The 26703-nt window shown below is 31.3% G+C and overlaps 3 protein-coding genes across 4 annotated transcripts; 1 reads left to right on the top strand and 2 right to left on the bottom strand.

Annotated features, from left to right (window-relative positions):
- On the top strand, positions 768-5723 carry LOC109352599 (transcription factor EMB1444-like). 2 transcript variants are annotated; one of them, XM_019594707.1, is made up of 11 exons: positions 768-930; positions 1491-1822; positions 2328-2480; positions 2798-2891; positions 2974-3015; positions 3235-3294; positions 3394-4500; positions 4590-4691; positions 4990-5121; positions 5396-5521; positions 5602-5723. In XM_019594707.1, the coding sequence occupies exons 2-11, from the start codon at positions 1725-1727 to the stop codon at positions 5680-5682; spliced, it is 1995 nt and encodes a 664-aa protein (XP_019450252.1). In that variant the 5' UTR covers positions 768-930; positions 1491-1724; the 3' UTR covers positions 5683-5723. The 2 variants fall into 2 exon arrangements, with proteins under 2 accessions (XP_019450252.1, XP_019450251.1); XM_019594706.1 differs by lacking the exon at positions 768-930 and having other exon boundaries at positions 1353-1822.
- On the bottom strand, positions 7560-12363 carry LOC109352601 (VAMP-like protein YKT61). Its single transcript, XM_019594709.1, has 6 exons — positions 12080-12363; positions 11275-11372; positions 9608-9712; positions 9349-9414; positions 8460-8546; positions 7560-7880 (listed from the first exon to the last, which is right to left on the bottom strand). Exons 1-6 carry the CDS (start codon positions 12273-12275, stop codon positions 7830-7832), a joined length of 603 nt encoding a protein of 200 aa, XP_019450254.1. The 5' UTR covers positions 12276-12363; the 3' UTR covers positions 7560-7829.
- Positions 20166-24297, bottom strand: LOC109352600 (tropinone reductase homolog). The gene is given in 6 exon segments (XM_019594708.1): positions 20166-20511; positions 21418-21530; positions 21644-21808; positions 21811-21859; positions 23867-24074; positions 24172-24297. Coding segments are annotated over 6 exon segments (792 nt in total). The 5' UTR covers positions 24261-24297; the 3' UTR covers positions 20166-20343.

The raw sequence follows: 26703 nt of genomic DNA, 5'->3' as shown, positions 1-26703 counted from the left end.
TATATTATATACTATATATTATAGTAACTACCCTTGTAGGATAGATAAGTGTAATTTCTTAAACAAAAATAGTGACAAGTGTAATTAAGTCAAACAAAATATTATACACTATGAAGACACGTCCAAATAGTATAAGAATTAATGTCTATTCATTATTTTGGTTAGTTACAATATAATACGAGAGTAATTTAAATAACTCGTTATGTAGTTTGTAACAAATAAAACAGAATGAATATACATCAAATTTTTACTATTTGGAGTTATCTCTACTATATCATGTTTTGTTTGACTTAATTACATTCGTCACTACTTTTTGTTTAAAGAAATTACACTTATCTCATACCAGGATAGTTGCAATGTATATGTATAACTAGGGATAGTTTGTGTAGGTTTTGAAAAGGCTAACTAGTTTGTATAATTTCACATTACATCACCCACCATTGATTTGTATTACATTTGTCTGATAATCAATGGTGTTTAATAAATCAATGATGAATAATTTACTGACAGTGTCATAAGATAAGAAGTGTAAAATAATGGGTTTTTTCAGTCACTTCAAACTGAGTTGAAGAATGATAAGACAGATTCTATGACAGTCTCTGTCTCTGTCTTTGTCTGTAGGACCCACATTCCACATTCATCACCCCATTGTCAAATTCAGTTTTGAATCACTTTCAAGTCCGTGGAAGAAGTAAAATAGTACTAGTAGTTGTAGGGATCATTGTGAAGAATCCATCATTGATATATATATATATATATATATGAAGGGTTATGTGTATGTGCTGTTATGTTGTTTTTGTAGACTTTTTTTTGAAAGTGCTACTCCTCTTTCTCTTTTAACAACTTTTATTATAACTTCCTTTGGATTTGGATTTGGAATATTCATCAAAATCTTGAGCAGAAAGAAATATCATTTGGCTCTAGTTTGTGGTAAGCAGTACAAGATTGTTTGTTACTTGTTAAATAAGTGTTGTTTGGAAGCTGAGAAAATGGAGCAAGAACTAAAAAAAAAAAAAATTAGTTGTTTTCAATTACTTTCACTTAAATGAGAAACGGGGTACCAACAATGCGTTGGTCTAGTAGTATAAAGTCTCGTTAGATACCCAAGATACCTAAAAGTTCAAGGGTTCGATTCTTGGGAGCGACACTTGTTGGGTAGTTACGCACCACAAAAGAGATTAGTACCCAAAAAAATGAGAAATGGGGTTTTCAATCAATCTCAAATGAACATGTTGTAGTTGAGAGCTTTTCATTGGCATAATTAACTTTTCTTCATTTTTCTGTTTCCCAGTAATAAAAAAGGTTTCTTTTAACAAAATTCTTGTGCTTTGGTATTGCATGATGTGTTCTTCTATATTGACCTGTTTTGTGGCTTAATTCTTAGTTTTTGTCACTTTTACAACACTTTATGAGAATTTGGCTTCAAGTTGTTTCCAAATAGCACAAAAAATGGAGCTATTAAGCACATTTGTTCATCATTGATTGTGCAGGACGGCTCTATTCATATACTTTCTCATAGTTTTGGGTTGTGGGAGCCAAGCTATGATTGCTTTCTTACTCCTTGATGCAACAGGGCCACCTATCGAAAGAAGAGCGCGATTGAGGATTAAAGAATCGGGTACGAGTTCATACAGTAGAAGCCAAGTGTGTGTTTTTCAAGTTGTTATTAGTTTTGTTGTTGTGTTTCGGCTCTATTTTTGGCGAAGTTCCGGAGAATACAAGGGATGGAAGCCATTTCTATAACACAGTTGTTGAAGGGATTTTGTGATGATACAAAGTGGAACTATGCTGTTTTTTGGAAGCTTAATCACCATTTTCCAATGTAAGTTATTTGGCTTTTAAGTTGCTTATGTTTTGAATAAACTTTCAATTAAGTAATCAAAAGATTATGATACTATAATTTTTCTAGGACTAAATTTGGAGTTTACACTTCATGTTTTTGTTGTGTTTATGTGCCGTGTTTTGAAAACTCGGAAGAATTGTTTTCCTTTTATGTTAACGTTATCATTATGTGATGTTCATAGATATCTTAGTGTGTAAATTAGATTAATGCTACGCCGATTTGAATCGAGCACCTTAGTGATGGTTAATGGTGTATTTGATCACCTTAATCATAAGAGATTATTCAATTGTTATAGATTAAGTTGGTGAGTAAATTAATGTCTACCATTAGGCTTGTATGTTACTTATAATGAATCCGATCGATAAACTATTCCCTCGCATGTTTGTACTTTATAATTTGGCTTATAATTTTAGTATGTTGCATGAGATTATGTTAGTAGTTTAGGATTAGATTTGTTGTTTATAACACAAGTCTCTTTGTTTAGGATTTTTTCCTGGGAAAATGGATACTATTGTTACAAGAAAACAAATGAGGTTGTCGAAAGTTCGGGGGCTGACAGCGCTGATGATTTAGGATATTGTTCATTTCGACTTCTCATGAATGAAATGTCTTGTCTTAAATACAGTTTCGGAGAAGGGTAACGACTTATGCTCCATAGTTTATACATTAAATTTGTTGCTGCAAATCACATGATTCCTATGATCATCTTTTATTAGAGACATTCTAAGTTGATGTTCTTATGATGAGACCATGAGAACATGTTTTGAAGGCTAAATCCTTTCGCTTTCGATCTATTTCACCGAGCCATCATGCCGAAAATTGTAGCAAATTTAAACAGTGGTTCGGCAACATATTACATTCCTTGTGCATATGATGTCACAATGTACCAGAAACATTTTTTTTATTATAATCTACAATGATGATCAATAACATTACCTGATAACATTCTTTCAGGGTTGTTGGTAAAATAGCTTTTTCGGGGGATCATTGTTGGGTATTCTGCGAGGATCATCTAACCGGTAATTTTGGCACTAATTTAATCCCCGAGGTAAAATTCAATACATATAAGTAAAACTAGTTAACAATCCAGCTTTGAAATACTTAATAACTTTAATCTTTTCTTCTTCTAGTGTCCTGATGAATGGCTTCTTCAATTTGCACATGGCATCAAGGTAGCAATATCTTATGTTCATATATTTAGTTTCGGCTACTGGAAAAGATTTAATTTCCATTTCTGATTGCTGGATAAATTATAAAGCATTGTGCTTATGTACTAATCAGTGTGCTAGTGACTACTCAAGTCAACTAAGATTAGCATAACATGCATCATATTTCTGTAACTTACGAGTGCGATTCAAGTAAATGATGAGGTCGCAATATTTTTTTCACAGACGATTGTGCTCGTACCAGTTCTACCACAAGGGGTCTTGCAATTTGGTTCATTCGAAGCGGTGCGTATATGTTTTTGGTGCAAAATTTTGTGTTTATGTTATTGTGATAGTTGGTGCATAGAGCTTAAATGATGCTATGTTTTCGTGTCGAGATTACAGATTGTTGAAGACCTGAGATTTATTTCCAACGTCGAAGAGAAATTTCATTCCTTTCATTATCTACGACAAAATACTGAGCCTTTGAACATGGGTATAAATATTCAAGAAGATTGGTCACTCTCAGCCATGACGAATACTATTATGGATAGCTTAGATGAATCATCTTCTATCACAAATAGTATACTGAAAGATGAAGTTTCGGGTAGCACTACACTCTATGTAAATGGATCAACAAGGTGGAACCCAACGATGCCATCTTTTATTCAGGACGAGTGTTACATGTCAAGAGAAAATGAGCTAAGTTCACTGAAAAGAACACGTGAAAATGAGATGAAAACAAATGATGTCGAAGAAGAAATGTTGGCTTTTTCTCAGTGGGGCAACAATGTCGGATTATTCGGAGAGGCATCAAATGAATTAGGCTCTTACTCTGGTAAGAGTATGACACAGAAACAATTTGGAGGCACTGAAACTGGTCATAATGATGTCGAGAATTGGAACGATTTCTTCGCTTTTCCCTCAGAGTCTGAATTGCACATAGCGCCTGGATCATCATTTGCGTATAGACAGACAGCCAAATCTTCGTCGAAATATATCTGTGCCGAGGATACATATAGTATCTCAACTTTGATTTCCAATAAAGAAAATAGTCCTATTGATGGTTTTGAGTTTCCAAAAGAAGTTGATCCGGAATACCGTTTAGATGATGTTCTAAGCAATTTATACAGTGCCTCTGATGATACTTCAAGTATATCCAACAGTGTTCGGTCACCTATAACCATTCCAATAGATTTTACTGGTTCCATTCAGCCTAACATTAATTCCGAAGAAAGCACTATGATTGTGAAAAATTCATACGTCCGAAGCAATCTCATGCCTAACCATTTCACATCGCCATCTTTTGATGGAAATTCAAGCATATTGATCGATGAGGCGGAAGGGGAAAAGGTCTATCGCCATATGAAGCCTATTAGTGGAACAAAGCTCTCCAGCAAGAGCAAGAAAAAAGGAAAAGTTGGTAATAGCCAAAGGTCGAGGCCAAGAGATAGACAGATGATCATGGACCGGATGAAGGAGTTGAGGGAACTTGTTCCAGATGGCGGTCGGGTAAGTTTTAATATTTTTCGACCATTGCTACTTGGTAGAGGACCTTTTGTTTCATCTAAATTTTGTGTCTATGGTCTTACCATATGCAGTGTAGCATTGACAACCTCTTGGAACAAACAATAAACCACATGCTGCATTTACGAAAGATAACAAGCCAGGCCGAAAAACTGAAAAGGTTGGCGGATCAGGAGGTGAGGATCGCAAAGCTTTTAATGCAAAAGGACTTGCCTAGGCACAACAAGTCGAATGCTTCCATTTCATTAAAACAACATTTGAAAAAGACAACGAAATCTTTTTATAACAACTATTTTGAATGACATGAAACTATTTGATTGGTTTTGTCCATTAATCTGTGAATTGATTATTTCTACATTAATCTGTTTGCTTCACATACCAAAAATACAATAAAAGCAATTACAGAGGGAAATGTATAGAACTTTGTTTGGTACAGCATTATTTAAGTTTGACAATGGAGAAGTTGGTATACAGGTACTGAAGTGCAAGAAACAGAAAATCGAAGGCAGCTATCGAGAAAGGAGCAGCACAACTGACTTTAAAAGTGAACTACCATGGCCCATATTCATAGAAGATCTGGAAATCTCGGGGCACATGCGCATAGAGGTATGTTGTTTTTTCTCCTTACCCAATATGACACAACGGTAATGCCGTTACTTTGTAATCATGAGATCATGTATCAAATACTAGAAAAGTTTCACTTGCGAGAGAAAGACTGCATACATCTGTCCTCTTCGAACTCTACCGAGTGGAAGCCTCATGCGCTAAGCTGCCTTTACCATCTATGCATTCTAAGGCAGACTAGAGCTTGGTTATTAAATTTTCGAAAGCAAACATCATACAGCAATTGCATTTATCGAACTGCTTACCACTTTGACAGATGATATGCGATGAGCATGGACTTTTCCTGGAGATCGCTCAGGCGATCCGAAAGATGGACCTTACCATATTGAAAGGTGTTTTAGAAGATTGCTCAAGTTCTGCCTGGGCTCGTTTCATCGTCGAGGTAGAGGAACATGCCCAATTGATTAATCATAATTTTTATTAAAGCAACATTCTGAGATATATTTTGTTTGACATGCACAGGTTCCCAGAGGTTTTCACAGAATGGATGTTTTATGTCCTTTATTGCATCTTCTGCAGCTTAGAAGAAACCCTGTCTCTTAGAAGTTATGTTATATGTTTTTTTTAGCAAGTTCTATATATTTCAACTAGAAGTTATGAGAATATATAGTAGTGCAAAATCATTGTGTTTGAGGCATTTTGTTGTTTTTTATGATAAAAAGGTACATGTAAATGTAAACAGGATTCCATAAGGGTTCTTTTTGCTGTGGAAGAGTGAGTAGAAAGTCACATTTACCTACCAGGTTTGTACTAATATATGACATTATTATGAGCTATAGAGAAAGACAAGTGTTTGCTAGAAAAGTAGAACGTGTTGTACATTTTTTTTGGTAGATCGGAAATATAAAAAACAACAATACTAAAACATAGGGTATCAAATTCGCTGGGTGTGAATCTGACGCTGAGTGTGGCCAAATAAGTTCAACAACTTGCATTTTCATGCTCTTTTGTCTATCACAACCTACAAAACCACTTTGGAGCAAACTTAATCCATAATTTGATCTTATAATCATGTGAGAGCATTTTTCTAATGATTTAGTTGTAAAATGCTATAAAAATTAAGTGTTATTTATAGATCAAATTAGGACTTACCAATGTTTACTTCAATGTCTGATTTTTAATTATGGTCAAGTATTGGTTATGACATAATGATAGGATTCTTTTAGTATAGTAGCATACATTATTAGATGGCTTGGGACAAATGCTAGGACCACATTTTGTTGTTCACCAATTAAAAAGTTTGGCATAATGATAATGTTACTTTATGATAATAAAGTTATAGCTAACCTTCCTTATATCTTAATAAGTTGAAGTTTCATACACTAAGTGACACTTTTTTTTCGATTTAAGATCAGAATACTAGAATATTATGCATCATTTCATCCATGTAATCGACCCATTTAGTTGAAACTAAGGTTTGGTTATTGTTGTAGACATTTCCTTTGTTCCTCGATGTCTCGAATAACTGACTACTAAAATGATATTGCTAAATGCTTAAAACGAATTGTATTGTTGCTACTTATGAAGTTGGAAAGTGTAAATTAAGCACTCATGGCTTGGAAAATAGATGGAAAAAAGGTATTGGATCACCACCAAAACTTTATGGTTTTAATCATAGGGGAAAACTAAGGCATAGCAGCTAGGAGACCACAATCAATTAGGGTGACAAAGAGTGATGCCAAAATGAGATCGATCTGTTTATAATGAATACCATATCCTTGATTCAACAAGTAGATCCAAGAAGTGTTCAAGGCAAGCATTTGAACATCACATGCTTAATAATTGTAACTGTTTGTATATTTTTTACTAATCAAAACACTTAATTGTCTTTAAACTAATTTTCTTAATATGTGTGAAATTAATTAACTTTGTTTATAAAAAGAGACTACCATTTACAATTTGCAAAATGGTATCAGAAATTCAGAATCAAGGTATATAGTAAAGTACTTAAATCCAAGCTTTCCAGTTACCTCTAGTATTCATGAATGAGATTCTGCAATTTTACATAGAGAATAAAGGAAATTAATTCCTCTCTGGTCCTGGACCATAAGTCCCAGAGAGGGGACAGTTTTTCAATATTATTAATTTATAAAAAAGTACAAATATGAACCATTGAATTTTTGTTATTGCCATGTGTCATAATTATACATATGCATTGCCCTCTCCGGTAATGGAGAGGAGCCAGACTCTGTATAAGGAAATAACTTATCTCCTCCAACCACTGAAATCATGACATGTGTCATATTTAATCATTTTCTACAAAAATATTTCTAAAACTAAACAAAACAATACATATGTCATATTTTTATTGGCTAGAGGAGATAATTTATCTCCTGGTACGAGGATATACCATACTCGGGATCAACTAACTATATATAAATTTGCAAGAAAACACTTATAGAGAGGAGCATTAAAATAAATAAACAAAGAGCCATGATATATGAGCACAAGTGAAGATATCCAAGTTCAGATTAACATGGAATGGCTTTATCAAAACAATAACTTATGTTATGTATACTATATAATATTAAGAAACACAATAACAATCACTGACAATGCAAATGAGAATGTTAATTTGCCAACACAGCAAAGCCTTTAGCTAATATTCAGTTCCCTTCTTCAATACCATATATAAGGGACATCACAGAATTTGACCAAGAAAACAGAGGATAATGATGGTCTTTGAAAGGTTACAATATGGTACAACACTGATTGGTTTTTTTGGCCTGTTTGTAGAACATCTGTTTCAAACACCAGCATTAGTTTCTTGTGTCAGCAAACTTACTAGAGGGAAATAAAATTTAGTAATTAAGAGAAGTTACACTACTTTAATTGCAATAAATAGAATTGTTGATTCAGCAACCAAAAACTGATGAATACCGAAGTAAATATTGAAAAAGAAAGGATTGAAATTACTGGAAGTGTAAATGAAGGGAACAAGCACCCAATAAGTCTTGACAAGAGTAGAGACTAACCAAAGGCAAGAAAGGTAAGGAATAAAAAAAACACCTATGAAATTCCATTTTTTGTTCATTGTTTTTTATTGTCAAAAGAATATATGATGAAATCAACTGTAATCTAAGTATATATTAGGCTAGTTTATATATTATCTATAAGAACAAGTAAAGAAGAAAAGTTTCATTCGAAGATAGCGTTGACTTAGCAGGTGTAGCTCCTCTAAAGTACATTTTGTGCTTTAGAGGTTAAAATGCATCAACCTAGACTATTGAATATGATGAATGGTTGAGAAACTTGAGGTCATTATACCTCAACAATGAATCTACATAAGAATTTGTCAAATAAGAGTTGTCATAGTGTACCTGTGATGCTGCACTGAGATCAGAACTCTTCTCAACTAAACTGTCCAGCCTCTCCCCTCGTGCAAGCACACTATCGATGGTCTTATGCTGTGTATAAGCATAGTCATCATTAAGTGAGACAGAATAATAAAAACAGTCATGACTTAACACTCTACCACATGTGTAATGTGGTTCTTAGAAATCTATGCATCAGAAAATTGTACAAAGAACCAAAACAGTCCATGCAAACTTTTGGGGGAATGAGAAAAGGACACAAACGGCCCACATAGAATTGCTAAATCAAGACTACAAAATAAATTTAGCATAGCCAAGTAAATGTATATTAATAAGAAAACCCGGCATATTTGAAAAGAAGATATTAATAGCAAATGCATTATTGATGACATGCTGACAGACATCATCTAAATCTAACATATCAGCAGCAAGACCGAAGAAGGGACAAGGTAAATACACATCACTCCCTGAAGTATTTTCCATTTTCCCTTTTCCTGTATGAACTTTATTTTGTAACATAGGTTTACTCTTTTTACCATGGTTTAAGGTGGGTTATGTGTTACAAAATAATGTTCATGTGCTGAAGGGGAAATGGATTGAACTTTGTTGGGGTATTATGTAATGTTTCCAGAGTAAATTTGCAATAGTGCATTTTATTTGGATCCATCACAGTGATGCTTGACTTGCATGATCATGGCAAAATCATCTACAGGTGTATTTGGAAATTGACGTCATTCTCATGAAAAACAGATTTTGTTTATAAAAATAAAAAGCATATCATAAACGAAATCAAAACTGAACAGACACATAACAAAAATGTCTATAACTAAAGATGTGGGCAACCATCTACTTTTTTACAAATATAAAGAAATGCATTCCCTGTCTCAGTACTTACAAGAATGATTTTTGTTTCATCCAATTCCCTCTGGATTTTCATTAACTTGTCAGCCTCTGCAGGGTCCTGAAGAGTTTACAGGAACATGTAAAAAGGGCAGTTAGAGTCAAAAGTAATCATGTGATTGTGAAGTGATTAGTAGAAAGAAAAAACTTCATAAAAGAAGTTAGAATTAGAATATTCAATAATTTTTATACAAAGATATGAACAATTCTCCTCTAGATGAAGCTAATATAATGAATAAGAGGTATTTACATGCCTGGAATTTTGTCAGAGCATCATTCAAATAGGGCCATGGTTGAGTGCTGTCAGCCTGAACAGTTCTCCATGACTCACCAAAACCTTTTTGATATTCCTCCAGCACCTGCAAAACATCATATTTGTTCACTATCTAATAAAACAAAAATTATTAATTATATGAATCACACATATTCCATGCATTATAAAAACGACTCCAATACAACAATAATAATCAAGCCTTTATCCCACTAGGTGGGGTCGGCTACATGGACCGAACGACGTCATAATGCTCTATCGTAAATCATGTTCATTGACAAAACATTGATCTCTAAGTCTATAAAACTATTCTAATATGACTTTTAATTAGTTTCATTCATTTCAATCACTTCAACTTCCTTAACATCAATAGCCAAATACTTTATCTGATTACCACAATGCTTATCCCCCTTGCCCCCCTTGCCCCCCTTGCACCACCAACGATGAATAAATTTACATACACACAGCCACTAACCAAAATAAAGACATTTGAGCCAAAGGGAGACAAATGACTTTCAGGAACTAATCATTTCAGTTGATTCAAGAATGTAATATGTATTTTCTTCAAGAAAGCATAGACAGTGCACACACACAATCACACATGACAAAAGACGTTCAACACTTCAACTAAGGTTCATGGTGTGTCAAACCACTCTTATGGTTCAGTTTGTTCATACCACGCCATTTATTTCCAGCTAAACAAATTCAGTTTATTTATAACCCAGTTCAAAACCAGTTTTTTTTTCTTTCTTATAATCAAGTTCAGAACCTGTTAGATTTTAAGACCTGTTTAAAACCTCTTTCTGGTTTAGAACAAGTCTCAAACCAGTTCTGAAACAGAACAGGTTCTAAACAGAACAGGTTCTAACCAGAACCAGTTTGAACCACAAGAAAAACCCAATATCCATCTAGAATACCAATTCTATTACCCATATAATGAAAAATTAAATCTTCTGTTCAAATACTCCCAATTGGGTGATGTCATTAATATAAATATAGCAGGAAAAAGAACACAATATAAAAATTGAATCCATTTCTGGAAAGGGTTCTAATAAGTTGATTGAAAATGGCAAATTTTGGATGGAAATATGAAGTAAAATGTAGTTGAAGTGAAAAATAGCGAAAGCTATGATGAAAGTGAACAACGATATGAACTAGTACAATGCCAAGACAGTAAACAGTGACAAAAACGGAAGCAAGATCAGCCTCTTTCAAGAGAATGATTATCAACTAAATAACTAAGACATGTGACAAAACGGAAGCAAGATCAGCCTCTTTCAAGAGAATGATTATCAACTAAATAACTAAGACATGTGATCCCTCGCATAACTACAATATCCCTAGCAATACCAAGGGCACTGCTACCTTGAACTCTCATAAACAACATATGCCTAATGTGTTTGTCTGCAAGGAAAAATGGTCCATAGTCCAGAACTCAAACAGTTAAACACAGAACTGGATGGCTCCATTTACACTCAACAAACTTAAAATGAAGCAAACAACAAATGCAATGAAGAAATTTTGTTGTCATGTGTCAATTTTTATATCTTCTGTCCATGTAATAACATGCACGAAACTACCATGAGAATGGTCCCAAACATGACAAGTTCATGTAATATATAATAACACTGAAGCAAGCAACCGTCTCACCTGATTGAGAAGAGAAAATGAGCTTCGAATTGGGTAGTGGTCATCCATAAATCCCACAGCACAAAGGCCATTTGTGTTGTAAGCATGCACCTTGTACTCTGCAAAAGGAAACAAAAAAATTATCAAATATCCACAAAAACAACCAAGCCTTAATCCCACTAGGTGGGATCAGCTACATGGACCGTACAACACCATAATGCACTATCACAAATCACTTTCATTCACAAAGCATTGATCTCTAAATATTTCATAATCCTTTCGCCTATTTTTTTTCTCGGTCTCCCTCTTCTCTAGAAATTAGTCTAACATTCATTTGATCTATTTTCAGGGCTTCTAACTGTTTCCTTCAACATGTTCAAACCACCTAAGGCTCAATTATACTATCTTTTTTACAATAGGAGAAACTCCAACTTTCTGCTGAATCCATTCATTTCAAACCCTATCAAAAAGAGGTAAAAATTATCTATCAACTAAAATGTAACAATTTTTTTCTTCTAATCCAACACGCAGTATCTAGAAATCCCTCTAAACTCTAACTAATTCGATTCCAGCCTGAGAAAACCATTTAAGATGCCAAACACCGAAACCCTGTTTTGGAGAGCTCAGAATCCTTAATTCAAATATGATTATTACAAATCAAAACAATTATTCCTAATTATCATTATTATTTATTAAATAAAATGTACGAATACATAATATTGAACCTAGATGAATTAAAACGAAAAATAAATAACACATAAAAACCAAATATAATGAAGAAAATAACAGAAGGTGATAAATAGATAAAAAAGAAAATATAATAAACCTTCGTGCTGAACAGATTGACGCTGACCCGTAGGGGTTCGTTTCGCGACGGTTCGAGCAACGAAAACAATGAATTCTCTAACGCTAGAACGTTGAAAGTAACCGAAGTGATTTAGATCGGAAGCGTTAGCGAGAATCACTGGATCTGAACCATCACCACCATTGCATTTAAGCACCAACAACGCTGTGATCTTCATCTCTTCTCTATATTCCTAATTCCTCTTTCTCTTTTGAATTCTCTTTCTTCGTTTCTTCTCTCTTTTCTTATTTTGATTCGCAAATCTGAAATGTAATGGACTATTGTTTGTTGTTATCTGGTGCGAGAGTGTGTACCGTGGAACTCATGAGGTGGAACCGTCATTAGGGTCCACGTCCCTATTGGACATAATTTATGATTAAAGTTATTATACTCAATTAGAAAATAAATATAAAAATTTATCTAAATTTGTCGTGAGTTCATGGGTTCGAATCGTGGAAGACTCTTCTTTACGAAGAATAAAATACTATAGAAGTATTTAAGCTTCTAGGTGGCACACTTAGTATATGCATGGGCTTAGGATCGCATGTCAGAATTGATGTGTTACAATACGCATCATAGGAGGTTTGTCCGTCAGTACCAGTGTAATGGTATTTTTGTTTTTAATAAATACTCATTTTAGTCTGTCATATTTTTTTATATTATTAGTTTGATCCTCAAAAAATGAAAAACCTGAAATGGTCGCCAAAAATATCAAATGGGGTCAAATTTGTGTTTTAGCATATTTTACAATATCTAATTGAGACTAATTTAACCCTAAAAATGACTAATTTGAGACAACATTTAAAAAAATTTGGAACCAGTTTGAGTTAAATTAGTGCCTTCTAGCATCCTTTACAACATATGATGGAGATTGATTTAACTTTAAAAAATAACTAATTTGACCCAACATTTGAAATTTTTTAGAACCATTTTGAGTTTTTCAATTTTTGAGAGACTAAATTTATAAGGTTGAAAACACAACGGACTGAAATGTATATTTACTCTTTTGTTTTTGTCCATGAATATTGAAAAATGATATTCCTCCCCATCATTTTTTTTGATGTAAAGTGTTGAGCTGAGAGATAAGAAATAGCCAACCTAATAATTACTAATGATGTGATGCAATGAAAATATATGTAAAAAGAAGAGTAAATACTCATTTTAGTCATTTATATGTTTTGATCATGTCTTAAAAATTGAAAAATCTAAAATGGTATGCAAAATTTTCAAATTAGTCCCTACAAGTATGATAAAATTTGCTAAAATGATTAATTTGATCCACATTTGAATTTTTTAGAATTAGTATGGTCGAAAAAATAGTTCCTATTTATCGGTTAACAAAATATATGTAAAAAAAACAAGTTTTGGTAGACCTCTCTCTTGAATTTTGGTTAGGTCAAAATGTAATAATTCAGTTTAGTAGTCTGTTACAATCAGACTATGTTCTTATTTGTAGAATTACAAATTTTGTTTTATTTTGCATTCTCTTGTTTTCTGGCTCCAAAATCAGAAATTTTGTTTTATGCTTTTCTTTACAAATAAAATATTGCAATGGTTATTGGATCATGGATTGCGAAATGCTTTTCTTTCCTCTAAATGATATTCCAAAACAACTAAGTAGTTGTTGATCTGTGCCCCACAAACTCATATGTATATTATATTGCAGAATATCATCTATATATGTGTCATCAATTGCAATTAAATTTGCAGAACATTTATATATATATATATTGTTTATATTGTTGTGCCATTGTAATTTGAATGTAATTATTACATTTGTATATTATTTTTTTAATTATAGATTGGGCGACTCCAAATCTGCTTGGCTCATGTTCACAACAGATAAGACATAATATTTCATACCTTATTTAAATATGGTCATGTTCATTTCCACCTTAATTTAAGCGAACATTACATGAATATAGATATGATGACCCAAATTATCAATACTAATTTCCATTGTCAACTATGTTGACCAAATGTGGATCTATAGTCGGCGGCTCTGCCCGCGCTGCTAATAGGCGAATGGAGCATGATTGAGGCTTAATTTTTTCACAGGAAGAGAAGATGCACAAATTTTGATGTTTTTCTATCGCTTTTAGGGTATGTTTGTGAGTTGAAATTTAGAAGGGAAGGAAGTAGGGGTGGCAAAATTATCCATAATCCAAAATCTATCCAAATCCATCCGTTAGAATTAATGGATTTAAATGGATAATGTTGATAATGGATGGATTCAAATCCATCCATTATATCTAATAGATATCCATGGGTATATCCATTTGGATGTATACACAATCCATCCAAAAAAATAAAAATAAAAACAATTTTTTTTCAATTAATTCAATATTAATATAAAAAGTCTCTCACAAGCACAATTCCACACATTTTACAAAATTTGAAAATTGCAATTGTGATTTTAAAAAGTGCTTATCAAAAAAGTATAAACGATTTCGGCCTTAGTGCTTTACCGCAACATCTTAATGCAAAGTATAAATATATCATTTTTTTATTGACTAATGTGATAATATAATAAGAAAATGAAATATTTCAGGATGATGAACTGTTGCATATAACTTATGGAAGTCTCAATTATTAGGAGTGTAAGCGGTTCCAGTTTCAACCTGAAACCGATGAAACCGAACCAAACCATAAAATGCGGTTCGGTTCAGTTCAGCTCTGCGGTTCGGTTCCGTGGTTTGGTTCAGTTTTTTTTATTTAGAACCATTTCAGTTTGGTTCGGTTCACGGTCTTATAATTTTGGAACCGTTAGAACCAAACCGCATATTAAAAAATAATTTTATTTTATATTTGAATGGTTAAGCTTTAAAGTTAAGCGATAAAATATGGTTAAGAATTTAGAATTATTAATACATATAGGCTATAAATAAGACACAAATAGAAAAAATTAATTAGCAAATAAACCTAAATATTTATTATCTCTATTATCCATTGAGAAGATAGAAAGAAAACTAAAAAACTAGTATACATTTTATCAATATTCATAAATGAAATTAATTAAATAAAGAAATTAAGGAACTAAAAGAAAATAAAGAAAGAACTTGAGGATATTACTAATGATGTGGAGTATTAGGTGTTACTATTGGGCTAAAATATTAGTACCAAGTTTGTCATTCTTAAATTTTGTTGGACATTGTCGAAGATTTTGTGGACTAAAATTTCAAGTTTGTAGTGCGTTGAGATGTTGAATTATTATTGTTTTACTAGAAAGAGTATTAAATACTTTAATATTGATGTGTTTAGTATTCATTTAGTTGATTATATACCTTGCAAATTTTGTTCATCTATTTCTTAAAGTATTTTCTTTAAATAAGTTAAAAAACTGAACCGTTAATGAATGGTTCAGTTTGGTGCCTAAATAAAATTTGCGGTTAATCGAGTAAAACCGAACCGTATCTTTGTGTTAAGTTCGGTCACTAAATTGAGTCAAAAATCGAACCGAACTTTTACACCCATACCAATTATGTTGCACCAGATATTCTTGTCAATAAGAGTGCTTATAAAAAAACTTCACAAATTCACTTTTTTAAAAGTGCTTATCAAAAAAATAATTTTTAAAAGTGTTTGTTAAGAAAATTATTTTTTAAAATATGTTTTAAAAAAAATCACTTTTTAAGAATAATTTAAAAAAAAACACTTTTTAAATTTTTTTAAAAAATAATTTTTAATTTTTTTTAAAATTGATATTTCAAAATGATTCATTAAATAATAATTTTAAAAGAACTTTTTTTCTTCAAATTGCTTTATTAAAATTGTTTTGTTCAAGTTAAAAATGGGTTGAATATTATTCCATCCAATCCATTAAAAGAGATACACATATAGAATGGATGGATTGGAATCCATTAGATGGATGGATTGGATAATTTAAAAATGTGATGTAATAGTTTATATGGATTGATGAATAGTTTTCTATCCACCCATTATGATCCAAATCCAAATTTATCCAAACTCATCCAATTGCCACCTCTAGAAGAAAGAATTGAGAGACATGAAATACATTTGTGAGATAACTCTGAAGTTTTTCTTTTCCTTCTAAAACTCAATTCGCAAATGAATGTATTTTCCTTCTATTCATAGGGGTTTTCAACACATGTATTTTTTTTTACATCTCATCATTATTAAGTTAATAATTACTCAATAAATCATTTAAAATTCATTAAGTTGTTTAAAATCCTTTTATTTCTATGTAAAAACTAAAACAAAAATTGAGTAGGAAATTTGATTTTGAAATGGCAAATCAGCATTTTTGAGCCAATAATTATAATTTAAGTCAGAATACATTTGCTCTCATTGTTGAGTCTTTTATTTATAAATAAAATGAAAATTGAGTAGGAAATTTGAAATAAAATCAGAATACATTTACTCTCATTGATTTAATCCAATTGATTTGCATTATTATAAAATTATCATATTTACATCAAAATTATATTTAATTTGTTTGATTTATTTTTAAATTGTGATCCTTAATTTATTGTTGTTACAAATTTTGATAAAATAAATTCTGCAATGATTTAAGTTTTTTTAAATTGGTCACATGTTTTATTATGTATTTTTAGCCTTTATTTTATTTATTAAAAGTATGTGAGGATAATATGCCTGATAAAATTAGGTGATCAAAATTTTTTTTAATCACATTTTTTGATCACTTGTAATCTCTAGGGATGGCAAAAAAACCCGTACCCGCGGGTAAAACCCGTACGGGCACGGGTACGGGTCACAAACGGGTACTCGAGGGTATTATAAACAGGTTTTTAAAAATACCCGTAGTACATACGGGCGGGTACGGGTATTATGGTACCCGTACCCGCGGGCATCTGTTATTTAGATGATTAATATATTATATTTAATTAAAATAAAAAATACATTATTCTAACATTTATTACACTATGTATATTTTTTCCTTTTACTTTGTTTACATATTTTAATGAGTTTGGTGGTGAAACACCCTACAAATATTATTACATGTATAGAAAGTATAGAAACACACATGTTTTACAAAGAAAATATATATTTTTTGTTAAAAAATGAGAACAAAAAATCACACAAATGGAAACCGCCAATAAATTTAGCATTTTAGCAAAATATTTAATCAAAATGTACAAAAATAATTAAGTTTCATGTTATTTGAAACACAATAGAAGTAAAAAAATTAAAAATTATTTATAATAGAGGAAACCCGCGGGTACCCATTCTACCCGGGGTACCCAGAACTACCCGTAAATACCCGCTCACGGTTACCCGTACGGGTACGGGCTGGTATGGGTATTACTCTTCTATTTTAAAACGGGTAGCGGGTAGCTACTATCCGTGCCCGCCCGTGCCCGTTGTCATCCCTATTAATCTCCTTTATGAAGCTTGAAGTTCGAAGGTAGTGAACTTTTAACACATAAAGTAAAAAAGTTGTATGGAAGTCATAAATTTGAAATTCTTTTTTAGTTTTGTTTAGCAAAGAATTGTATACCTAATTCATAAGAGTGCTAACCCAGTATAAACAATGGGCTCAAAGCCAAGATTTTGATTACTTTCCGAACTTACCCTTATAACATATTCTAAAAGTCACCAAGAATTATGTTTTGTGTTCAATTAAAATTTAGTATGGGAACATCATTAAATATGTTAACCATGGGCTGGGATCCTCTCTGATATTGGAGGGTCCAATACTGGAATGTGAGACCCAGATTTAATTTTATCATTTATAATATTTTTTGTTTAAAAATATTTTGAAATCTAATCATTCAAATTCTTTTAAAGCCACATGTCATAATTTTATGTGGTACTAGACCCTCCAGTAATGGAGAGGATCCATTTTCGTTAACCATGAACAAGGATCCTCTCCATTAATGGAGAGACAAATATATGATTTTACATGTGTTTTCAATGACAAAATGTTATTTCATTGCATATAAAAGGATAAAAATGTCTTATCATGTTATTGTTTTCTTTGTTTTTGTAGTACTTGTCTCTCCATTAATGGAGATGATCTTAACAATGTGTTGCATACATGTCATTGTAGGGTATGAGCTTATTGAACAATGATCATTTCCATTAATGGAGAGGCAAGTGGTTGTTGCACACATGTCATTGTAGGGTATGAGCTTATTGAACAAGGATAAAAGTGTTATTACATATTATTTTGTGTGTTATTATGTGATATTTGCCTCTCCATTAATGGAGATGATCCTTACTCGAGCTTATTATCACTGTGTCCACAGCACCCAAAAGAGCCTTTATTATACTGCCTTACCTTACCCCTCCTATGACCTATCTATTGGATATGCTGGACATGCGGCCTCATGTCATAGGCCATTGGATTCAACACATAGTATATGTAGTAATTGGTACCAATATCACATATCAAGACCTTGGACAAACATATGTGAGAAAAACTTGAATTGTTGGGAATATAGTGCAATATTTATTTGAACAAACAAATAGTTGATAGATATGCACGTAAAACCTCTAAAGTGTGTGTTACCACACTAACCTTTAGGTTCGATTCGCCCCCACCAATTTAAGTATATTGGATGCAAATGGGATGAACAGTGAATCCCCTTCAGAATAATTTGGAAAACCTTGATATGTTTTGCACAAACACAATAAGTGTAACTTTTAATAATATTTTACAAACTTATGTTTTCTACACTTCTCTCATGCATTAGAGAAATGGAGGATAATTTCTTAGATTGGAAAATTTGGAAATATCTCTCACAATCCCCCACCATTTTCAAAATATAAGAAATCTCAAAAATCTGGAAATATTATGGTTTCAGATAATGGTATCTTACAATTTAATCATTACTTAGTAAGTTATGAGTTCCACTTACTCCGAATAAAATTGGTAGACAAGCTTTGAATCAACTATTTATTAGAATAAGCGTGCACAACTCACACATGAAATCTCGGTACTCTTGAAAGAATTATAAATATGACACATTTGATAAGGCCTTGTGTCACATACCCTTTTCATGAGAATTTAAGAGTCAAGCCCTTTAACTTTATGAAGCAGCCCAACTTCATTCTCATATAGGTAGACTATATTAGAAATGCACCCATAATAAGCATTCCAGCAAATTCTTGCTATATGTCCATTAAGAGTAAAACTCAACCTTCCAACTTTGTCCTTATGGTCCAAGTACTTTTACCACTTGGGATGTGTCTATAGTCAAGTACTTGCAATCACTCTATAGTGTTTTTCATCATTGAACTCAAAACTTGATGCTACTCAAGTGTGAGTTGAGTTAACAATATTGGTGACCAATTAGACATGAGCTTGAGTTTTATCCCCAATGATGTTTTTCAACACCATATCTTTTGTTAGACCTTTTGTCAAAAAGATTCTTTTCAGTTCTAATGAACAATATGGAGATTACTCCATTTGCAATTAATTCCATACATAATTATGCCTTAAACCAATATGTGTAGATATTCCATTATACACTTAGTTATATGCTTTTGAATGTGTAAAGTGATTATACAATGTATAGATACTTATGTCATTTGCTTTGGTCAAATATGTATCTCATACAATAAGTTTCTTAGTCATTCAACTTCTTTGCTATTTTCAGTCAGAGCAATAAATTATGCACTCATGGTGGAGTCGACTATGCAACTTTGTTTCTTTGAACCCCAAGAAATTGCACCTCCACCAAGGGTGAAGATCCATCACCCACTTGTGGAAGCATGATCTTCATCATATGTCACCCAACTAGTATATGTATATTCTTCCAAAAGCTTGATTATACTTGCATGGATATATACATACTAACATGCAACATTTACTATGAACACTATTCAAAAGATGTCACTTTAACAAATTTTGCTTTAATTAGTTCATTTTAGATGTTGAATAATTTTATAATAGGCAAGAGATACTCAACTTATTTGAATTTTGATTAAAAACTTAATTCAAAACAATATTAATTTTATACTATATATCAATGATGCAGTAGTAAATAATAGCATTGAAGTTATAGCCTGATTATCTTTTACTTCACTTGAATTCTTTTCCTTGTTCTTCTTTTTCAAAGATTAAATATTATTGTTTCAACAATATAATAGATTAAATATTATTGTTTCAATTATTTGTGATTACAAATTGGCACCATTTTTGTCCTCTCACATGGTGGAGGTTTTGCAAATCATGATGAACACTTTGTTTTGTAATATTATTTGTGTCAATGGTGCAAACTTAACAATATGCTTTTATTTAAAATTAACAAGACAATAATTTAAATTGTGAAACCCCCATCAGCAGTTATAATTTGTCCATTGATGTATGATGCAGCTGGAAGACAAAGAAAAGCAACCAATGAAGATATCTCTTTAGGTTCTCCAATATGACCAACTGGTGTCTTAGCCTTCAATTCATCCACAACACTATGTGTTCCAGTAGCATTCTATAACACAAGATAAATAATATCTATATTATGAGCCCGAATGCAAAATTAATAACAGGATACGAAACAATGTTGTGAAACTCGGATTGTACATCAAATTGGAACATGTTCCGTATTAAGTTTAATCGGTTCAAACAGTTAAATCGTTTGGTCGAATCATGTGATTTTATATATAATTAATCATTTTTATCTATAAATATATAATTATATATAAATACAAAATTTTATGTAATTAATAATTATGTATAATTATATTGAAGAAATATCTCACTGTTATTTTGGATCGGAATAAAACAAATAATATTTGAATAGTTTTCATTTTTTTTAAATTTTAAGGGAAACGTCTTGTTTACTTCCTGGATTATTGGGCTTAATTAGGTTTAACACAGTCAGATCAGAATTTCTCGGGTTGAAAATGGTCCAACCCCTCATTCGATTAAGACTATAAAGCAGAGTTGTTTTCAAAGTCGATCAGAGATCGAACTGGTCCGACCATCAAGTCTAGTCTCGTTCTCACAACACTTATGAAATATGTAATACATGCTTAATATTTATTCATGGGCCTCCAAGGGAAAGTAATAGATGTTAGGATAATTGGGCATAACTACCTCTTTTTGGGGTGACTTTGGCCCGGTTGGGACTTAATTAGAACACGTTATTCTAGAGCATTGCTACATCCTCCTACTAATCCCCTTACCCACAAAAAAGTGACACATGTCACTTGTAAACCAATCATTAATAATTAAAATATCTTATTGTGACACATGTCATCTTCTTGTGGGTATGAAGATATAGTAGGAGGATATAGTAGGAGGATATATCATTTTCCATTATTCTAACAAAAAAATGAGGAATGGAATTCAATGTTGACATGCTTAGATAAACTTAAATGAAAAAAATGCATACCAAGAAATTATCCAAAAGGAAAGTCTTAACATATCCAGGTGCTACAGCATTTGCACGAATATTATCCTTTGCCCATTCCAAAGCCAAATTCTTGGTAAATTGATTCATTGCTCCTGAATAAAATTATATATAATAATTGATTAATTATACACTTAGGGTCATTTAACTTAAACTTATCACTCTAGATTCCAATTTATAAGTAATGATGAAAATGAATTAAAAATACCTTTAGATGCAGCATAGACAGATAGAAGAGGAAAAGCTTTGAAACTTGAAATTGAAGAAATGAATACTATGCTTCCATACCCAGATGCTTTAAGAAATGGGTATGCAAGTTGACATAAATGGTAACCAGACTCAAAATTTGTACCCATTATAGTTGCTATGTCACACCACTATGATCTAGGATGTTCTTAGGTGTTGCTATAGCTGCATTATTTACCTAATAGAAAAAAAATTGTTAGAAAAAAATTCTAAAAGTTTATTTGGGTGATGATATCTATAAGAGTGTAATATTCATGTATTGACATCGTAAAAATTTATGAATGAAAATGAATAGTGGTTAATGTAATGACAATATAAAATTGGCACGTGGGTTGCCGCATAAGCTTCTAATCTTAGCTGTTAATTTTAATGTGAACACTAAAAACTTTCTGCACCTTTGTGAATTTGGATGAGGCATCATATTAAAGGAGGATAAGGATCTGTTGTCCTAAACCTTGTCTCAAACCTTGTCCGAGACCAATCCTATTATGGCACGCCAATTAAAAAAATTAAATATTCATAATTTTATCAATTTTGTTTCATTGTGATTGGCCAAATATATGGTTAGAGAGATGGTTAGGAACAACAGATCCCTATGCATTAGAGGAGAAAACAAGTTTGGAATCAAATATGGTTATGTAATGTTGTGCATGATTAGCAATTATTAAAGTATGATGCCTAATATTTTAATGCAATTGATGTAGGTGTTTATTTTATTTTAATTTACATTTTTAAATTCCAAAATACAATCAGTGAGATTTTTTTTACTATTTTACATTTTTAAAGTATGATGTTTATTAGATTTCTTTAAAATTGATCGTTGTGATGTGAAATAATTTAAATGGACCAACAATTCCTAAAATTATTGAGTATGATGCCTAATATTTTAATACAATTGAAAATGAAGGTGTTTATTTTATTTTATTTTACATTTTTAAAATCCAAAATACAACCAATGAGTTCTTTTAGACCGTTGCATTTTTAAAGACAATAAAGTGCATTTGACATACCTATCTATTGGGAGTGATTCTTAACATATAAAATGATATAATATATATATTTAATCATGTATATGTGATGAAAAATTAGAGAATCAACGATTTTCAAACAAAAAGATTTTATTACTCTATACACAATTGAATAGAGATATATACAAACATTATAAGTGAGTGATCATGTGTCGAGTCATGTTTGTCCCTTACTTAGCTCTAAATATTGTTTGTGTCTAATTTTTTAACCTGAACTCGACTCTAGACCGGATGAAGCCTGATCCTATTCAGGCCTGATTATGACCGACTCAAACTGAGTGAGCGAGTAAGAGTACACAGTGCTTGGATTTAAATATGCACCTTAACTTATTATATATAACTTCTCTCTAGTTTGAAGCCTTTTATCTCTATCCACATTTTTTCTCAACAATTGTTTCTCTCTAAATTTTTTTTAAGTATTCTAAACCTATATATATATATATATATATATATATATATATATATATATATATATATATATATATATATATATATATATATATATATATATATATATATATATATATATATATATATATATATATATATATATATATATATATATATATATATATATATAGGTTTAGAATACTTAAAAAAAATTTAGAGAGAAACAATTGTTGAGAAAAAATGTGGATAGAGATAAAAGGCTTCAAACTAGAGAGAAGTTATATATAATAAGTTAAGGTGCATATTTAAATCCAAGCACTGTGTACTTAGAAATAAGGCACTCGTAGACTTATTCAAATTAACTTCTTTAAATAAGGCTTTACTTTAATTTTTCAAACCACAAACAAAATCTTCCTTTAATTTTAGTAACTTATGATAAAATTCTATGACTTTTTCTAGATAGAATTGTAGCATTATTCATCGAAGTATCCAAATACAGTTGAAACCAAAATTAGATTGATAAAAAGGGAATGAAGTATCTCGTGGTATAAGGAGATAAGTTATCTCCTTTTGCCAGTGAAATCATGACATGTGTCATGTTTCATCATTTTTTATAAAACTATTTTTTTAAATAAACAAAATAGCACACATATCATATTTTTACTGACTAGAGGAAATAAGTTATATCCTGATATGATGAGATATATTATTCTCTTCATAAAATCTAATGTATATGGAGAATATATAAAAGTATGTTATTTGCTTACTAGAATGTTGAGTTTTCCATGAAAAATGGAGGCAACAGTTTCCATTAAATTTTGACGTTGGTGACTATAAAGAACATCACATATTGATCCTGTAACATTAAATCCTTTGTCTTTCCACTCTTTTAAACATTTATCAATATCTGTTTGGTTACGTGCACATATATGAACAGCTGCTCCAAATTCTGCTAACTCTTCCACAATTGCATGACTAATAATAATCACAATCAATACAAAAAAGTGATTAATTAAGAAATTAAAATCAAAAGTAGAAATTGTTTGCAACAATTATAGATAAGATAACAAACCCAATGCCTCTAGTTCCTCCTGTTACTAGAGCTGTCATGCCATGCAGTGACCATCTTTTGTCTTTGAAGTTCAACTTTCTCTCTCCCATTTTAATCACTTCTAATGCAAAAGCATAAGCTATATATATGAGTGTTAAAATCAATCCACTACAGTGTAAAGATTTATACGCAGTCAGTTTATCATTCATACTTTATTTGAATTACTTTTTTTTTTTTGAAGAGTTAATAATAATTGAAAATAAATGATGAAGGATACAATGACAATGTAAAAAACTCTTATGCTATCGTTAATGTATATATCCTTTTCTATATATATGTGGTTTAAAATGCAGTAGAGAAGTTGTGGTTCTAAGTTCAGTATCTCTTATCTACAGAAGATATTTTCATATAACACCGACAAATTGTTAGTTCGCTACAGTTTGTAAGTGTATAATAGAGTTTGCCCCTAACTTCACTTGTAAGGATGAAATATAGGTAAGACTCCGTGAAGAGTAAAGGTGGAAACAGGCCAGGTCGTCTATCAGGGGCCTATTATCTGGTCTATAATAGGTTAGGTCAGGCCAGACTTTTTTCACGAAAAGGCCAGACTCAGGCTTTCTAAAAAGCATGTTTAGCTTAACATGCCAGGCTTTAAGCCACCTAAAATGCCTATAAAGCCTAACAGACCGACATATTTAGTTATATTATATAAGAATGTTGAAATTATACTATTTTAATATAAGCAATATTATTATATATGTGTAATATTAATATAAAAATGTATAAAAAAATATAATTTAATTATTAGAATTAGATGGGCCTAACTAAAAATAAGCCTATAAGTCTATTAAAATGTAGACATGGTAGCTTATATCACGAGCATATAGTATAATAGGCCTTTAAACAGGCTAACAGGCCAGGCCATGCTTTTAAACAGGTCAGACCTAGGCTTTGAATTTTTTTTAAACAGGCTAACAGACCAGACCCAGACTCCTATGTGCTATATAGGCTAGGCCTGTTTAAGGCAAAGTCAGACCTGACCTGACCTGTTTTCACCCTTAGTGAAGAGGGGGACTTAAGAAATAGAGTATACGAGGTTGTGGGTTCGATTCTCATCATCAACAAAAAGGGAAATTATAAAGTGGTTTGATAGTCGGGGTGAAAAAAGTTGAGGTAGAGTCTCATGTATAACAAAATACTAACATGCCCATAAAAAAAAGATGAAATTATAGGTATTATGCATTTTGTTTTGTGTTAATAGAGATTGGGATTTATCCTTAAAATTGAATATTTTCACCAGCTTTTCTTTCTCTCTTATATCTACCGTATTCATCTTCATCATTTGTCAATCTTTATTGTTTTCATCACTATAATACTCTAAATTCAAATGAAAAAAAACAAGACTTTCAGAAAAGATATGCAACTATATATAACTTGATATATTCCTACAAAATCCTAACAATATTATGACGAAGGTTTAAATTTGACAAATATTATAAAGATATAGGATTAAATTGACACATCTTTTTTTTGCTTAAATGTGATTTTAATCCCTGGAAATATAAGCAATTTTGAGGGCTAAATTAAATAAGATAAGGTATCAAAATTATAATTTAACCTAAGATTTAACGTAATACGACAAGTTAATTGCTTAAGCAATAAACTTTACGTCTTATTGTGCAAAACTTTCCCCCTTCTCTTTTATCTCCAAATTTCTAATAATGCTTCAATAAGTTGTCTCAAGAAAGATTTCTCAAATAACACGCTTGCTAAATTTCTATAATATTGTAGAAAATGGAAATTTAACAGCAATAATTTTTTTTTTTTTTTTTGAAAAAACGTTGTTGAATTTGCTATATACAACATCATTTGCCTCAAAAAGCATTGTCACATATTATAAATCTACGATGTTTACTTGGGCAACAACTACGATTTCTTAAGCAAACATTGTTGATTCTCTATCGTTTTCATTATGCCCACGATATTTTACCACTTTAAAAACCTACTTTAATTTAATACAATTATATTAACATTAGTGTTTGTTACATCAACACAACAAACAATTCCATTATATAAAAAACATCACTAAAACAATAGTATCATTATATTATATAACAAACATAGCCAAAACAATACAATTGTATAGAAGATCCGGAACTACTATCGAAAATCCAGCTATTGTTACTTTGTCTACGCTTTTCCTTTACAATTATAAAATGCCAATCATAAATTCATACAATAGTGACAAAAATAATGCTAATTTATTTAATTATACAATATGGAAGACATAGTTAACTCATTCTTCTCTTATTTGTGTACTCATATCCTCATGTATGTCAAGCATTTGACATCACATAATGTCGTTGATAGCATGTTGTTTTAGCATTATACAATATATTCTCATTTATAAAGTATATCACATAATAATCGCAATCATTCGAATTGTTTTAGAATGATCATTATAATTAAAACCAAAATAAAATTATTTTTTAACGCTTTAATTATATACATTTGCTTGAAGTTTGTGCAAATACTCTAATTGAATTCATTTGA

The sequence above is a fragment of the Lupinus angustifolius genome, chromosome LG07 (assembly GCF_001865875.1).
Source record: "Lupinus angustifolius cultivar Tanjil chromosome LG07, LupAngTanjil_v1.0, whole genome shotgun sequence".
NCBI lineage: Eukaryota > Viridiplantae > Streptophyta > Magnoliopsida > Fabales > Fabaceae > Lupinus > Lupinus angustifolius.
Note: the sequence above shows the minus strand (reverse complement) of the source record. Positions and strands in the feature narration are given on the sequence as shown.